Source organism: Pan paniscus, chromosome 9 (assembly GCF_029289425.2).
Source record: "Pan paniscus chromosome 9, NHGRI_mPanPan1-v2.0_pri, whole genome shotgun sequence".
Taxonomy (NCBI): Eukaryota; Metazoa; Chordata; class Mammalia; order Primates; family Hominidae; genus Pan; species Pan paniscus.
The window spans coordinates 50,539,880-50,557,981 of NC_073258.2; the positions used below are offsets into that span (position 1 = coordinate 50,539,880).

Consider the following 18,102-nt stretch of genomic DNA (forward strand, 5'->3'; position numbering starts at 1 on the left):
AGCATTGGAAAAACCAACAAAAAGTGTAACCAACCTCATTGCAAACTCCAAGAAGAAAGTTTAATTCAAAGTATGGACCATACATGCAGAGATTTCAGGAGATTTCAGGAGGTTTTAACTCTACATGGTTTTCTCAAGTGTGATCTAATCTATGTTGAAAGTGATCAGAGATTTACTCCAGTTTGAAATGGAAAATAAATGTCTGATAAATGTTCAATCCCAGCAGCCACAAAAATGCAAATTTAGATAATTAAGTTATGATTTTCATCTAATAACTGAGATATGTGGTGCCCAGTGATGCTAAAGTTAACAGACATTTTGTGGTCAGAAGATTAAATTTGTATAAGAATTTTGGAACAGAAGAGGGTTAAGAGGGACAAAGGGTATATTAAAGGAAAACTTGCAATGTTTTTCCCCCATGCAATTAGTTCTATTACTTATGTTTCTCCTTGTCTTTATAGGCAATACTGCACCTGCATTCTCAGTGACCTTGGAATCTATGGACATACAACACAATATCACAGAATTTTTCATGCTGGGGCTCTCACAGAACTCAGAGGTACAGAGAGTTCTCTTTGCGGTCTTTTTGCTGATCTATGTGGTCACGGTTTGTGGCAACATGCTCATTGTGGTCACTATCACCTCCAGCCCCACGCTGGCTTCCCCTGTGTATTTTTTCCTGGCCAACCTATCCTTTATTGACACCTTTTATTCTTCTTCTATGGCTCCTAAACTCATTGCTGACTCATTGTATGAGGGGAGAACCATCTCTTATGAGTGCTGCATGGCTCAGCTCTTTGGAGCTCATTTTTTGGGAGGTGTTGAGATCATTCTGCTCACAGTGATGGCTTATGACCGCTATGTGGCCATCTGTAAGCCCCTGCACAATACTACCATCATGACCAGGCATCTCTGTGCCATGCTTGTAGGGGTGGCTTGGCTTGGGGGCTTCCTGCATTCATTGGTTCAGCTCCTCCTGGTCCTTTGGTTGCCCTTCTGTGGGCCCAATGTGATCAATCACTTTGCCTGTGACTTGTACCCTTTGCTGGAAGTTGCCTGCACCAACACGTATGTCATTGGTCTGCTGGTGGTTGCCAACAGTGGTTTAATCTGCCTGTTGAACTTCCTCATGCTGGCTGCCTCCTACATTGTCATCCTGTACTCCTTGAGGTCCCACAGTGCAGATGGGAGATGCAAAGCCCTCTCCACCTGTGGAGCCCACTTCATTGTTGTTGCCTTGTTCTTTGTGCCCTGTATATTTACTTATGTGCATCCATTTTCTACTTTACCTATAGACAAAAATATGGCATTATTTTATGGTATTCTGACACCTATGTTGAATCCCCTCATTTATACCCTGAGAAATGAAGAGGTAAAAAATGCCATGAGAAAGCTCTTTACATGGTAAGAAATTGCAGGTGGAAAATGAGTGGTAAAGCAGGAAATAAAAATGACTTTATTTTTGTAAGTGAAACAAACCAAGCCTTACTTTTTTTGTATCATGTGTAATTGTATTCCATCTTAAGCATAATTTCATCTTCACTGACTTTTTTTTTTTGAGATGGAGTCTCACTTCAACACCCAGGCTGGAGTGCAGTGGCACGATCTCAGCTCACTGCAACCTTCGCCTCCCAGGTTCAAGTGATTCTTGTGCTACAGCCTCCTATGTAGCTGAGATTACAGGCACCCATCACCATGCCCAGCTAATTTTTGTATTTTTAGTAGAGATGGAGTTTTTCCATGTTGGCCAGGCTGGTCTAGAACTCCTGGCCTCAAGTGATCTGCCCACTGAGGCCTTCCAAAGTGCTGGGATTACAGGCATGAGCCACCATGCCCAGCCTTCACTGACTTTTAATGTTTATTTAGTATTTTCACTTGAATTGCATAATTTGATTATAAAACAACTATATGAAATATACATGGTGCGAATGATTATTATTCCTATTTTAGAAATGAGGAAGCTCTGTTTACTGATGTAGTTGGTCAATTAATCAAGATTATCAATTTTTGAAGTGACTAAACCAAAGCTTAAAATGAGTTATTTTTGATCCATCATCCAGATCTTTAAGTAGCAATCCATGTTGACATCATTTGAGTCTGTGTGATAATTAATTGAGTTGTAGAAACACGAGGCAAAATGTTACTTAACACTTAGCCATATATAGCAGGCTCTTCTGCATCCAGGCCTGGCTTCTATTTCTTCTCGTCACATTGTGTGACATCAGCAATACCGCTGCTACACTATAGCAGAGAGGTTAGGAGTTTGGCTCTGGAGATAGAGCAATCTGAGTTTGAATCTTATTTTCTTTCTTTTTTTTTTTTTGAGACAGAGTCTCGCTCTGTCGCCCATGCTGGAGTGCAGTGGTGTGATCTCAGCTCACTGCAAGCTCTGCCTCCTGGGCTCATGCCATTCTCCTGCCTCAGCCTCCCGAGTAGCTGGGACTACAGGCACCCACCACCGTGCCCAGCCAACTTTTTGTATTTTTTAGTAGAGATGGGGTTTCACCATTCACAGGATGGTCTCGATCTCCTGACCTTGTGATCTGCTCACCTTGGCCTCCCAAAGTGCTGGGATTACAGGCATGAGCCACCGTGCCCAGCCCTTTCTTTAATTTTTTAAAAAGTTTCAGGGTACATGTGCAGGATATGCAGGTTTGTTACATAGGTAAATGTGTGCCATGGTGATTTGCTGCACCTATCAACTCATCACCTAGATATTAAGCCCAGCATACATTAACTCTTTTCGCTAATGCTCTCCCTCCCCACCCTCCCCTGACAGGCTCCAGGGAGTGTTGTTCCCCTCCCTGTGTCCACGTGTTCTCATTGTTCAGCTCCCACCCATAAGTGAGAACATGCAGTGTTTGGTTTTCTGTTCCTGCCTTAGTTTGCTGAAGATAATGGCTTCCAGCTCCATCTATGTTCCTGCAAAGGACATGATCTCATTCCTTTTTATGGTTGCATAGTATTGAAGCTTATTTTCTATGCTTGCTAGTGGCATGATCTTGAGTAAAATGATGAGATTTCTAGAAACCTCTGATGCCTGTCTTTAAAATAAAAGTAAAGATATTTTAGATTACAAGTATAAGTGAGGTCATGCAGTATTTGTCTATCTGTGTCTGACTTATTTCACTTAGCATAATGTCTTCCAGGTCCGTATACCTTGCTGCAAATGACAGAACTTCTTTCTTTTTTAAGGTGTCACCTATATACCTCAATAAAACTGGGGAAATAAAAGGTAATGAGAATACATGTCTCAAAGTGTTATTGTGACAATTAGATTAATCTCTCTAAAGTTCTTAAAGCAGTTTCTGGCATGTGGTGAACTCCCAATATGCTTATTTGATATTATCATGTCTACCTCTGTTGGGGGAACCAGCCCCCAATATTTCAACATAGGTTCTTTTCTATTTTCCCTAAGTGTTGGCTAGTCTGAGAAAGAAAGAGTACAAAGAGAGAAATGTTACAGCTGGGCCTCTGGGGGTGCCATCACATATTGGTAGGACCGTGATGGCGACCCCAAGCCACAAAACCAGCAAGTTTTTATTCGGGATTTCAAAAGGGGAGGGGTGTATGAATAGGGAGTGGGTCACAGAGATCACATGCTTCAAAGGGCAATAAAAGATCACAAGGCAAAAGGGCAGAGCAAGATCATAAGGCAAGGGTGAAATTAGAATTACTGATGAGGGTCCATGTCCCACTGGGCCCACATTGTCTTGATAAACATCTTAACAGGAAACAGGGTTTGAGAGCAGACAACTGGTCTGACTAGAATTCACCAGGCTGGAATTTCCTAATCCTAGTAAGCCTGAGGGCACTGCAGGAGACCGGGGCATATTTCATCTCTTATCTTAACCGCATAAGACAGACACTCCCAGAGTGGTCATCTATAGGCCTACACCTGGCCTTCCCCAGGGTTATCAATTATTAATATTCCTTGCTGGGAAAAGAATTCAGTGATATTTCTCCTACTCACACATCCATTTATAGGCTCCCTGCAATAAGAAAAACATGGCTTTATTCTGCCTGACCCCACAGGCAGTCAGACCTTATGGTTATCTTTCCTTGTTCCCTGGAAATCGCTGTTATTCTGTTCTTTTTCAGGGTGCCCTGATTTCATATTGTTCAAACACCCATGTTGTACAATCAGATTTTATATTGTTCAAACACATGTTTCACAAACAATTTATACAGTTAACACAATCATCACAGGGTCCTAAGGCGACATACATCCTCACCTTATGAAGATGATGGGATTAAGAGATTAAAGTAAAGACAGGCATAGGAAATTATAAGAGTGTTGATTGGGGAAGTGATAAATGTCCATGAAATCTTCACCATTTATGTTCAGAGACGGCAGTAAAGACAGGCATAAGAAATTATAAAAGTATTAATTTTGGGAACTAATAAATGTCCATGAAATCTTCACAATTCATGTTCTTCTGCTGTGGCTTCAGCTGGTCCCTCCATTCAGGGTCCCTGACTTCCCGCAACATACCTCAACCCTTTCCTAACCTTCTATAAAGAAATCGCTTTCTTTTGTTTTTCTCTTTTAGGCTTGAAATACATGCTGCCTTTAGAGTAATTTTTTTTTTGTTGCTGAGTAATACAACATGGCGTTTCTTTTTATTTTACCTTAGTCTTCTTATTTCAAACTCTGGAATCTAAAACGTAGGTCCACCTTCATTCCATCTTTTCCCTGGTTTTACAAACTCTCACAATATCCCTTCCAAAGCTTCACCTTTTAAGATTGTAGGCTCCCATAATTTATATTAAACTTACCCTCTGTTGGACAAACAGTCTGTAATTCCTCATGTTACAACATATTCACTTTTTACACTAGGAAAAAACAACCTAGAAATTCATATGAAAAGAAATTTCTCTGTTATAGGAAGAAATATTCAAAATTAATCTCTAAGAGGCCATCATCCTAAGTGAACTAGCGCAGGAACAGAAAATCAAAACCACACGTTCTCACTTATAAATTGGAGCTAAACACTGAATTCACATGGCCACAAAAGAGGGAACAACAAACACCAAGGCCTACTAGAGGGTAGAGGGTGGAAGGAGGGTGAGGATTGAAAAACTATGCCATGCTTATTACCTGGGTGACGAAATAATCTGTACACCAAACCCCCATGATACCTATTTAACAAACCTGCACATGTACCCCTGAATCTAAAATAAAAGTTAAAAAAGTCACAAAAAGTGCAAAATTAGTCTCCAAGAAATTAGTGTCCACCACATTTGGGAGATTATCAGGAAATATTTCTTGTTTTATCCCCATAACTCTGTCTAATAAAAATGACAATTGCAGAATTTTTGGCAAAAGAAATATTGCCTTCTTTCACTTTGTCACATTTTGGGAAGCTAATTAATAATAGGTAGCTATAATTGAGACCTTGAATTCTGTACCCATTCATTTCTGCTGTTAGATGATAAAAGTATTATTTAATTAATTAAGAAATATGAAATCATGATGAGGATCGCTAAAAAATAGCCTGTCTTTTGGCCAGCTTGCTACGATTTCATCTCAAAAGACTTTTTAGAAAAGCACACTTATTTTATTTTATTTTATTTATTTTTTATTTTATTATTATTATACTTTAAGTTTTAGGGTACATGTGCACAATGTGCGGGTTAGTTACATATGTATACATGTGCCATGCTGGTGTGCTGCACCCATTACCTCGTCACTTAGCATTAGGTATATCTCTTAATGCTATCCCTCCCCCCTCCCCCCACCCCACAACAGTCCCAAGAGTGTGATGTTCCCCTTCCTGTGTCCATGTGTTCTCGTTGTTCAATTCCCATCTATGAGTGAGAACATGTGGTGTTTGGTTTTTTGTCATTGCGATAGTTTACTGAGAATGATGATTTCCAATTTCATCCATGTCCCTACAAAGGACATGAACTCATCATTTTTTATGGCTGCATAGTACTCCATGGTGTATATGTGCCACATTTTCTTAATCCAGTCTATCATTGTTGGACATTTGGGCTGGTTCCAAGTCTTTGCTATTGTGAATAGTGCCACAATAAACATATGTGAAAAGCACACTTATTTTAGTTGTAATTTAAAGTACCCTGATTTTCAGTACAGTTAAAATATCTAATAGAAAGACTAATACTAGTGTACCCCTATTTTTATTGTCCAAATTATGATGAACAACATTCCCATTAACTTATAAATATTGCTTACTTTAGAAAAATTTCAACTTGCTAGATTAAATACATGGGTATATATTCTGAGTAGTTTTCTAGTAATTAAAATTATTACTAATCTTGTTTGCAAAGATAGTTGTATCTTCATTTTAGAGACCATGTAAAATGTCTGTCCTTCATAATCCATATTTGTTTTAGCAAATTTAGAAAATAAGAAAATAAAGATGGTCAATATACCTCCTCCAACACACTTGTATAAATCCACCTATTAGCCCATTACCTAGAGATAATCACTATCAACATTTTGGTAGATATTCTTCCAGTCCTCATCATCTTTTCTTCTCCTTTTCCTCCCCTTCTTTCTCCTCTTCCTCCCTTTTCTTCTCTATTTCCCTCTCCCTCTCTTTATATACAGTATATCATATGATAGGTGTATGACATAAATATGTGATATGTAATATATGGGATAATATTTTATTTCCATACTGATTTGTTTAATCTGATTTTCATATTTCAATTAATGCCCGATACATATCTGCATAATGTAAATTTTTTCTGTGACTCAATATGGATGACTGTTTAGTATTTATTATATAGCTTTACTAAATTTATTTAACTGAACCCCTATTAATGAATTTAGATTGGTTCTAGTTTTTGCTATTATAAAGAGTACTGCAACAAATATTCTTTTAGGCAAATATTTTTACACATCTAAGAGTGCACCTTTAGGGAAAAAGAAAAACAAACCTAGTAGAGTAGAGTCAGAGTTAGTCAGGAACAAAAGTAGAAAAGAACATTCTCATTCTAGAGGAATAAGCTCATTCATAAATTAGAGGCATGAGAAGACACAGTAGGGTGATCATCAATTAAGGGGTATTTCAGAATCAAGAGTAGAATCTTGGCATGCAAATGAATGACTTCACAATGTGATGAATGCAACAATAGTGTATGAGCCAGGTATAGTCAGGAGATGAGTGAAGGGTTTTCAACACTGAGTGGATCAAGGAGTATTACATGCAAGAGGCTATATTTCGCTGGATGTTGAAGTATGAGTAAAAGGAGTCAGATGAATCAACTAAAAATGTGAGGAATGAAAAGGGAATTACAGTTACAGAATCAGCATGTGCTTTCAGGACACAGTGTATTTGGCCTCAGTCCTGTAAGAAAATGTGAAGCCACTTGAAGATTTTAACATAAAATTATGTTCCTACTTTACATGACTATGAAAATAAATTCCAGATGAAAAAAAATCCTAAACTCAAGTATTTCTTTTTAAAAATTAATAGAAGATATTATTTGAGAATATATTCATGATCTAGACCAGAGAAGCCTTTCTGAAATGAGAGATAAAATTCGGATCAATATATGCGGCCATGTAATAAATAAATTGCTTTTGAATTATAAGAAGACACCATAAACAGAGTCAGAAGACCAGTCACTGCCTGGCAGAAGGTATTTGCAACATGTATAATAGCCAAAGAATCAGAATATAAAAAGCACTGCTAGAGTATAAGAAGAAAAAGTTAAACAACCAATATATAAATAGGTAAGTGTATAAACAAAAAATTTACTGTTTATACAAATATTTTAAAGATGCCCAACTTGGTGGTAATCAGGGAAATGCCAATTATAGTAACAATAAGAATCAATTTTCACATATTTCACATATTGGCAAAGACTAAAGCACTTGACAATATCAAGTGTGGCCAGAGATGGGAAGTGGCAGCTCTGTCATATGCTGATGGTGGCACAGTCAGCATGGAAAGCTCTTTGATGGTATTTGATAAAATAAGTACTAACCATTTGATTCATTCGTAGGTATCTATTTAGAGAACAACAAAGTTAGATATTCTTAATACCTAAGAATTTCATGAATGTGTACATGGAAACATGTACAAGGATTTTCACCACAGAATTGTTTGTAATAAAACATAGAAGTAATCAACTAGGGGATTGCTTAGGCAACCATGGTGTATGATGGATTACTGTACAGCAGTTAAAAGAAATCAATTGTATTTTTACTTGTTAATACAGATCAATCTGAAAAACAACGTTGAGTGCAAAGTAAGTTAAAAATGATGCATTTAGTATGATAACATTAATAGAAAATAAACCACTAAACATCAAAAATATTTTCTCTGTGTGTGCATGTGTATGTATTTGTGTGTGTGAAGGCAGAGAATAGTATTTTTATGTCATGAGAAGTAGAAGAGCAGAGGAGTCTTTTACTTCTACTTTTTATATCCTAATTTAATCAGCACAATATATCAGCACATGACTTTGTGTAATTAAAAATGGAAAGAAACCTCATAAAACAGATATGTTAGACTTTGTTTTAAGTATACTTTAAGTTTTAGGGTACATGTGCACAACATGCAGGTTAGTTACATATGTATACATGTGCCATGTTGGTGTGCTGCACCCAGTAACTCGTCATTTAACATTAGGTATGTCTCCTAATGCTATCTCTCCCCCCTCCCCACCCCACAACAGGCCCCGGTATGTGATGTTCCCCTTCCTGTGTCCATGTGTTTTCATTGTTCAATTCCCACCTATAAGTGAGAACATGCAGTGTTTGGTTTTTTGTCCCTGTGTTAGTTTGCTGAGAATGATGGTTTCCAGCTTCATCCATGTCCCTACAAAGGACATGAACTCATCCTTTTTTATGGCTGCATAGTATTCCATGGTTAAAATAGTAGCTTATTGATTATAAGAAAACGGCACTTGTTTTTTCTCTTCTTTGTATTTTTATGTATTTTTTAAACCTAAAAATCAGACAATTTAGATTTTTCTTTAGATGAAGTCAAAATAAAGATATTGTGTTGGTGCCCCTCCCCTGATCCCATGAATTCCCTGTGCCCTTACTTATGCCGACAATTATTCTGACTTATCCTCCTATTCAAGGCCAGTCTTTTCACTGATCCCCATGACTGCCTCCCATCACATTACCTCCAAGACCGCTTCAGTTCTCAATTATTGCTTTTTTGTCATAACTTCAGCTTACTCTATACCCTTGGTTAAGCCTCTGCCAACCTGAAAGGTGGAAACTACACTCTAGGGCTAAATTATTTATTTGTTCAGCTTACAAATCATCTTAGGCAAATAAACTTATCTGATACTTAGTTTCCTCAACTATAAATGGACATTTTATTCCTTAGGTCATGCCTTTGTAAGAGGAAAGTGTGTATGAAGACAAGTGTTGGGCAGGTGATAGGAGCCTGATAAATGTTAGTTTCCTTCCTTGCTGGTGAGAACAGGGTAACAGAAGAATAAAGGTTAGAAGTAATGTAATCCTCTGAATTTTAAGTACTGTGGAAAATATACTGGTCGAGTAAAAAGAGGAGACCTGTGTTTGAGATTTTTATTCTGCAACTGATCGTTATGCGGCCACTGGCAAACAACTTTAAAAAATCATTTTTTTCACTTCTCTTGAACCCCTTTCCCTCAAGTGGAATTTTGTTTTTAATGAACAACAGCAAAATGAATGCATACTCATATAAAAATATTTGCTATTTTTTCTTGTGTTATTTATCAGAGGAAAGTAGCACTGTATAAGTTATGGGCTGTTCCTTCATGTACAAAGTGGTGCAGGTGGAGAAAAAGACAGTTAATTTCAAAGAAGTTTCCTGATATGTGTGAATCAAAACATTTATGGAATTATAAATTACCGACAAGTCACTAGCTGGTTCTTTGCAGACACAAAATTTTCAGCCTGATCTGTCTTTGAAAACTAGTTCATCTGCAAATTAGTTCAAAAAGTGATATACACAATAAAATTTATTTAAAAAAATGAAGGCCAAAGAGTTTCAAGAAGACAATTTCAATGTAAATATAAGACATTTAAGACAACTAACTTGTTTATTTATATTAAGTGGAAGCAGAATAGAATTTGGCAAAGCATGAGGGGTTTGGGTTGGACAGGCTTGGACCCAAATTCTATCTAAGCCAAGTTTTAGCTACTTACCTTGAACACCATAATTAATCTTTCTGTCTCTTGGTTTCCTAATTTATGAAATGGGAATATCAAGGTTATCATGTTTATTGAGTGGCATTGAGAATTATTAACAAATAACAGAAAGAATATAAAGTACTTTGCACATAGTAAACACTCAAATAAATTAAAAATAGCCATCATAATTATAAATACAATATCATTATTTTGTTGGTACTGACAGTTTCCTGTGAGTAGGGTCACAATTATATTCAAATAATGAAATATTTTAGACAGGTAAATTCTATGCTTTGAGGCTTAAAAAGGTAAGCACAGAAATAACTTAAGGTCACAAATTGCTGCCTTCATGGTGTAGGTCAAAGGACATAAAATTTCAGTTAGATCGGAGGAATAAGTGCAAGAGATCTGTTGTACAGCATGGTGACTGTAGTAAATAACGATATCTTAAAAAATGCTAAGAGGGTAGATTTTAAGTGTTTTCACCACAAAAAGGATAACTATGTGAGGTAATGCATATGTTAATTAGCTTGATTTAACCATTCTGATGCAGGCAAACCCCAAAATTGGGGCTTTGACCAGTTGTGTCATGGCTGGGGTTGTGACTCGTGCTTGGAACACAAGTCCTGCTGATCTACCTCATTTTCCCCTCAGAGATTATATACTCCTCCTTAATTTTTAAGAGTTGCAGAAGGGTGGAAGTCCTTGAGCTTGCAGTTCAACTAACTCTGAATTGTTAACATAAGAACAACAGGTGTGGTTTATTACCGCACATACTTTTCCTTGTCATGCTACTTATCTGTGTGTTTGTTAAACAACAGCTTTAAATCTTCTTGGGGTGCACAAGTGTAGGTGGTGTTCTTCTCTTGCACCTGCAGGCACTCATGAGAAAATAAGTTTAATGCTATACAGGTGTACCCAGCTAGTGACTCCCTGAAGTTTCACAGCAGCACGGGTATTTAACAACACCTGATAGGGGGCTTTTTGTTTTGGTTGTAATAGATCCTTGGGGAAGCCTCCCTTCTTTCCAGGTTTTTAGTAAGACTAAGTCTCCGGATTAAAGAGGGGACATATTCTTTTCCTTTGTGGGAAAGGGAAATGCTTTATTTCCATATTCTTGAAAGGCCTTTCGAAACTGGCCTAAGTTGATAATATGAATGAGCGTTCTAGTTGTCTCCTCATCAAACAGGAAATCTGAAGTTAAAAAGGGCTTCCCATAGGTTATTTCAAATGGACTAAGTTTTAGGGTTCCTCTTGGAGCCCTCCTTATGCACAAGAGGGCTATGGATTGGAGAAAAACTCAGGCCTCCCAGGTTTCCCAACAGAGTTTTACTAATGTCCTTTTAAAAACATGGTTGGCTCTTTCTACCTTACCAGAGGATTGAAGCCTCCAGGAGGAATGAAGATGACAGGTAATGCCCAAGGCTGAGGAAACCTGAGGGGTCACCTTACCTATGAAGGAGGGTCCATTACCACTTGGCAAGCTTTTTGGTAATCCAAACCTCGGGATGAAATTCTTTAAGTAAGAATTTGGACCCTTCCAATACTTTTTCTGTCCTTGTGGGAAAAGTTTCTATCCACCTGGTGAAAATGGCTGTAAGTACTAGCAAATATTGTTGTCCTCTGTAAGGCAGTCTGGGTGAAATCTATTTGCCAGTCTTCCCCAGGGTATGTTCCTTGATGTTATAAAGGTTTGAGTAGGTGGCTTCCTGGGTTATTATGGGCACAGAGTTCACAGGTCCTGGTGACCCCTTTTTCAGTCTGGAATAGTCCCTTCTCCAAGAATATTTGGGAAACCAATTTGAAGAGAGAATTCCATCCCAAATGTGAGGAGTTATGGAAATGCTTAATTATTTTCCATTGCTTAGCCTTGGGGAGAAAGTTTATTGCTTTCTAGCAACTACCATGAGGGACTCTTTTGTAAGCCTTTCTGTTCTGTTCATTTGATTTCCTCAGGTGTATAGTATGATTCTGCTGACATGGGTGGAGTATCAGGCATTAGTGCAGTGGCCAGTGGTACTGATCTTCTTGTAGCAGTGACCTTGGCTGCTCTGTCTGCCAGAGCATTTCCTCTGATAATAGACATGTCTCCCTTTTTGTGTCCCCTGCAATGAATAACTGCTATTTCTTTTGGGAGTTGGACAGTATCTAAAAGTTCCAAGATCTCAGTGATGTTTTATGGGGGACCCCTTAGATGTTAGTAGTCCTCTTTCTTTCTACAAGGCAGCATGAGCATGGAGCATCAGGAACCCATATTTAGAATGAGTAAATATATTGATTCTTTTCCCAGTTGGAGGGTCCTTATTAGAGCAATTAATTCCACTTTTTGAGCAGAAGTCTGGGGCGGTAAAGCTTTGGCCTTAATAACTTCTTGTTGGCTAACCATGGCATTACCTGCCTTCTTTACTACTCCTTTATGAATAAAGCTACTCCTGTCTGTAGACCACAAGACATCAAAGCTATCAGGGGCTCATCTTTAAGGTCAGACCTGCTAGAGTAGGTCTGCTCCATGGTTTTCATATAGGAGTGGATGAATTGGGGATCTGTTTCTTGGGATGTGGAGTCTGGGAACAGGGTAGCAGGGTTTAAAACTTAATATACCTTAAGGGTAACATCTGGGGGTGTCAAGCAGAAGGGCCTGATATTTAAGTAACTGGCTTCCTATTAGCCATTGATGTCCTTTTGCCTCTAGAACCTCCTGTACTTGATGGGGAGGTCATAACATCTAAATGGTGCACCAAGGTAAACTTACTGGCTGTTTCTATCAATAGAGTGATGGTGGCCATAGCTTGCAAGAATCCTGGCCGTCCAGCCACCATCTGTTCCAGCTGTTTAGAGAAGCCATTTGTCTAGGATTATTCCTGAGCCTTGGAGTTAGAACACCCAAAATTGTCCCTTGTTTTTCAGCCATATAGAGGGTGAAAAGTCCCAAAGCAGGGGCTGTTCCCATCTTTTCCTTTATGGTTAGAAATGCCTGTTGGCAGGTTCCATCCCAGTTCAAAGGCTCATGATCATTCCCTTTTAGACCTTCATAGAGTGGTTTTGCTATGAGCCCCAACTCAGGAATCCAAATCCAGCACAATTCAGTCATTCCCACAAAGGTTCTTGACTATTTCTTAGTCTGAAGGGGCTGGAGTGCCAGGATGGTCTCTTTTCTTTCTGGGCTAGGGTCCTTGTCCCAGGAGGGAACATGTATCCCAACTATTTAATATTTTGAACAGAAATCTGGGCCTTGTGCTTGGGGAGGATACACGATACCCTTGTTTTCTCCCAGAATTAAGGACCTGAATTGTATTTTTATTAGAGTATTCTGTAGTAGGGCTGGAAATTAATAGGTCATCTACATATTGTAAAATGGATCCATTCTTTAACTATAATTCCCTTAATTATTTTGTCAATGCATTCCCAAAGAGATGAGGACTGTCCCTATGACCTTGGAGGAAAGACAGTCCAGGTAAACTGAGATATAGCATGAGGGTCTGGATCAGTCCATTCAAAAGCAGAAATATACTGAGAGGTCTGGGTGTAAAGGTATGTAAATAAAGCATCATTTAAATCTAATACTGTGAACCAATTAGCATCTTCAGGGACTTGGGTCAATATTGTGTAAGGGTTAGGAACTATTGGGTAGGCAGGGACTACTATCTCATTAACTGTCCTCAGGTCTTAAATCTGTATTCCCCATTTTCTTTCTTTACAGACAGGATGGGGCTATTACATGGGGACTTCCAGGGTTGTAGTAGTCCATACTTTAGAAACTTTTTTATCAGGGGTTGTATGCCTGATTGTGCTTCAGGTCTCATGGATATTGTTTCCTCCATGGGTAACCAACATTGGGCTTCAAGGTAACCTGGACTGGGGGTACATTAACAGCTCTACCAGCAACTTCTATTTCCCAGAGGGGTCTACTTGAGAAGTAATATGCAGTGGAAGGGAGGTCTTTTATTTATCTCTCCGTACTAAGGTATGCACTTAGAGCCCTTCCTGGCCTATTGCCTTATCATAAGGCTCCTCAAATTGAACTGTGGATTGTAATTAGGAATGTAAGTCTCTTCCCAGTAAAGACATAGGGCACTCAGGTTTAAAACTTATGGTCCCACACATTGCAACCAAGGCAGTGGGTGAATCTCCTAATTCTTGGATATCAATCTCTGCTATGGTATAAGAGCAGGAAGACACTGGCCCTGAGAAATGGGTCAGCACTCTTACCCAATAAGAACTCAGTCTTCTTACCTACCACATCAAGGGTTAGCCAAGGCTCCCCTGTGGAGATGGCAAGATGTCCAGTGGGAACCATGGAGGACTTCAGGCCCCTTCGATCCTCTGTTCTCTCTGCCATTATGAGTGTGGGTGGCCCAGGCTTTCTCCAGAGCCTGAGGAAGTCCCTTTCCCAATGGCCCTCTTGCTTACAGAAAACACACTGGCCCAGGGGACAGCAAGTCAGAGACTCTCACCTGGGCATCCCAGAGGCTGATTTCATGACACTTTCTCAGAATGGGTAACCCTGAGGTGGCACAGAGTTTAAGACAGCCACTAACAATTGTGCTTTTTGGCTATTTCTTTGGATTTTCTTCACCTTCTCTGCCCTGTCCCTATTGTTGTAAACTCCAAAGGCCGTGTTGGAGTTGGCTCTTGGGTGTTTGAGGTCCCATTTCTGCCTTTTGTAGTTTCCTACTAAGTCAAGGGCAGATCAAGTAATAAAATGCATACCTAGGAGAGGCTGCCCTTCCCAGGAGTCTGGGTCTGCATTAGTATATTTCCTGAGTGCCTCAGCCATACTGTCTGTCCTGAAACAGAGCAGGATGTTCTTCCTTCCCCTGAGTTACTCCTGTAACCTTGCCATAACTGGCTTAACTATACACTTTTCCATACCTTCTATTAAATAAGTTACCATGTGATTTCTGCATTTGAAATCTTGGGAACCCCTCTGGCAATCCCACTGAGGTCCAAGTCTGGAACTGCATCTCCCTCCACATGATAAATGGCATGGCTTTTGTTTCAAGCAGCTACTCCATCTGCATATTTGTGGGCAGTATCCAGAATCCTTTGTTTCTGTCTTATGGTACAGCAGGTGGACAATAATATTTGCTTGTCTTGTCAAGATAAGTCAAAGTATATGGTCAACTTAACAAATTCCTCTATAAACTTCCCTGGATCCTCCAAAAATGGGCCAAATTTCTCCTTGCATAAAGTCAAATCAGACACAGAAAGAGGCACATGTACTCTGATTGTTCCCCTATTTCTGTCAGCTACCTCTTGCAATGGACACAGGTTCAGTTTTAGGGGCTGATATGGGGCCTCACTCCTGGTGGTACTGGTTGGGCTTATTTCCTCAAGCAGCAGGGAGTATAGGTTGGGCCTAATTGGCTAAAGGGGAGGGATGTCTGATGACCTTAGGGTGAAATCCTGCACTGGAGAACTAGTGGGACTCCCCTCAGAAACCGGGAACTGAGGAGGCTCCAGGGGCCACGGAGGCCTCCTAGGGAGAACAGCTAGGAGGGTATCATCTAGGAAGTGCATATTCTTGGTACCTGGAAGTAACATGAGCTAGACACATCCTACAGCTCTCCCTTAAGTGAGGGTTCTGGTAAAGGGCCGTAAACACCTGTACATAAGGGAACTCTGTCCATTTTCCTTCCTTTTCACAGAATAAGTCCAACTGTAAAATAGTATTATAATGTAAAGAACCATTTTTAGGCCAAATTTCTTGGTCTTCCAATTTGTTTTGGACCCAAATCATATTGCAGTAGGAAATGAATTTCTTTCTCTTGAAGCTGTCTGACTTGAATTTGCTCCATTTGCCTAAAAGGCACCCTAGTGGTGAGTCCTTCAGAATGCTCACCATTGTCCCCAAGTCTAATGAGGATCTCTACAGAAGTTTTTCTAAGTCTAGTGAGAGCCCAGTTATTTTCCCTTTTAAATTCTCACCTTTTTTTCTCAAGAAAGGTCAGTGGGGAAGTTGTCACCAGTTCCTGCAAAGAGGGTGTAAGTACAGTTAGCAGGGTGTGATGAAAGTGAATTATGAGATATGAGTGGGCAGTGGAGTGATGACTGTGTCCACTGGCAAATGGAATACAAGAAAAGAGGTGTTGTAATAAGCAAAGTATAGAAGGAGAGGTGAAAATAGGGTGGCAGCAAAAAAGAATGAGTTCATCTCCTTTGCAGGGACATGAATGAAGCTGGAAACCATCATTCTCAGAAAACTAACACAGGAATGGACAACCAAACACCACATGTTCTCACTCATAAGTGGGAGTTGAACAATGGGAACACATAGACACAGGGAGGGGAACATCATACACTGGGGCCTGTTGGGGGTTGGGGGGAAAGGGTAGGGAGAGCATTAGGACAAATACCTAATGCATGCGGGGCTTTAAACCTAGATGGTGGGTTGATGCATGCAGCAAACCACCATGGCACATGTATATCTATGTAACAAACCTGCACGTTCTGCACATGTATCCCAGAACTTAAAGAAAAAATAAATAAATAGATAAATAAAGATAGTTGAGAAAATATGGGATAGAAACCAGTAATTTGTGCCAATAAAATTCTTGTTTTTTTTAACACTCCCCCCCGCCAAAAAAATAGGGTGACAGGATTCTCATAGTCTGAATTCCACAAAAAGGGACAAAAGCATTTTGGTTGAGGAAAAAGAGGTACTCGAGGAGATCGCTGAAAATGGTGGTATGACAAAGACCAAGATTGCCCCTAGGGTGGGACTCTAACCCACAATCCTAGAGGGAATGTAAAAAAATCCACAGTGCAGTGGGGGACCTCTCAAAATAAAAGAAACAAGGCCTGAATAGAAACAATTGTCCGAATAGGAGGGTGAACAAAGGGGACACTCTCCCATCCATGAAAGCCAAATGGTGCCCATTGGTCTTAATTTGGGGTTGAGGTAAATGTTTCCCTCAGTTCCCTTCAGCTTGTTAGTCCCTTCATGTTATTGTCCCTTTGTAGTCACCAGGAAAGATGACGCAGATGAACCCCAAAACTGTGGCTCAGCCTGTGAAGTTTCTTGGCTTTGTGCCAGAAAGGATTCAGAGCAAACTGAAAGTAAATTTATTAGAGCTACAAAGTACAAGAAAATGACTGCTCCATAGACAGAGCAAGGCTTTTCCATAGGCAGAGTAGTGCTGGTTGCTTGCTGGCTAGCTATATTTATAGCTACTCCTTAACTATGGTAAGTAGTGGGTGGTTATTCACGAATTTTCTGGAAAAGAGGTGGAGAGTTTCCAGAACCTAGGGTTTCTCCTATTTTAAAAGGGTGTATAAGGTAACTTCTGGGCATTGCCATGGCATTTGCAAACTGTCAGGGAACTGTTGGGAGTTTCTTTTAGCATGCCAATGCATTATAGTTAGAGTATAATGAGCAATGAGGATGACTAGAAGTCACTTTCATTGTCATCTTGGTTTCAGCTGATTTCAGCCAGTTTCTTTACTGCATCCTGCTTTGACCAGCGGGGTTGTGACTGGTGCTCAGAAAACAAGTCCTGCTGATCCACCTCAATTACAGAATGTATACATATTTCAAAACATGTTGTACATGATAAATATATGCAATTTTATCTGTCAGATAAAATGTTAAAAAAAGAAATTCACTGCTTCCAATACATATAAAACATACAAAGTGAGTGCTTAGGTCAGGACTTCATTCACAGAAAGTGCTTAATAGAAATTAGTTATAATCATTATCACAATTGTCATCATTATTCTTATTTTTATATTATCCTATTTCTCATTCCATTTTTCTTGGGAATTAAACTACATTTTAAAAAAAATTATACTTTAAGTTCTAGGGTACATGTACAGAATGTGCAGGTTTGTTACATAGGTATACATGTGCCATGGTGGTTTGCTGCACTCATCAACTCGTCATCTATCCCTCCCCTAGCCCCCAACCCCCACACAGACCCCAGTGTGTGATGTTCCTCTCCCTGTGTCCACATGTTCTCATTGTTCAACTCCCACTTATGAGTGAGAACATG

At 39.4% G+C, this 18,102-nt stretch overlaps 1 protein-coding gene and 1 pseudogene across 1 annotated transcript; both read left to right on the forward strand.

Annotated features, from left to right (window-relative positions):
- The first annotated feature begins 397 nt into the window (after positions 1 to 397).
- On the forward strand, positions 398 to 1,433 carry LOC100992635 (olfactory receptor 4C3). Its single transcript, XM_003815165.6, has one exon. It carries the CDS (start codon positions 419 to 421, stop codon positions 1,406 to 1,408), a length of 990 nt encoding a protein of 329 aa, XP_003815213.4. The 5' UTR covers positions 398 to 418; the 3' UTR covers positions 1,409 to 1,433.
- Positions 1,434 to 7,108: 5,675 nt separating this feature from the next.
- Positions 7,109 to 18,102, forward strand: part of LOC100979696 (olfactory receptor 4A8-like) — a 238,692-nt pseudogene continuing 227,698 nt past the window's right edge.

Bases quoted from the DNA above. Each gene is read 5' to 3' on its own strand.
- LOC100992635 (XM_003815165.6), top strand. From the start codon at position 419: ATGCAATTAGTTCTATTACTTATGTTTCTCCTTGTCTTTATAGGCAAT.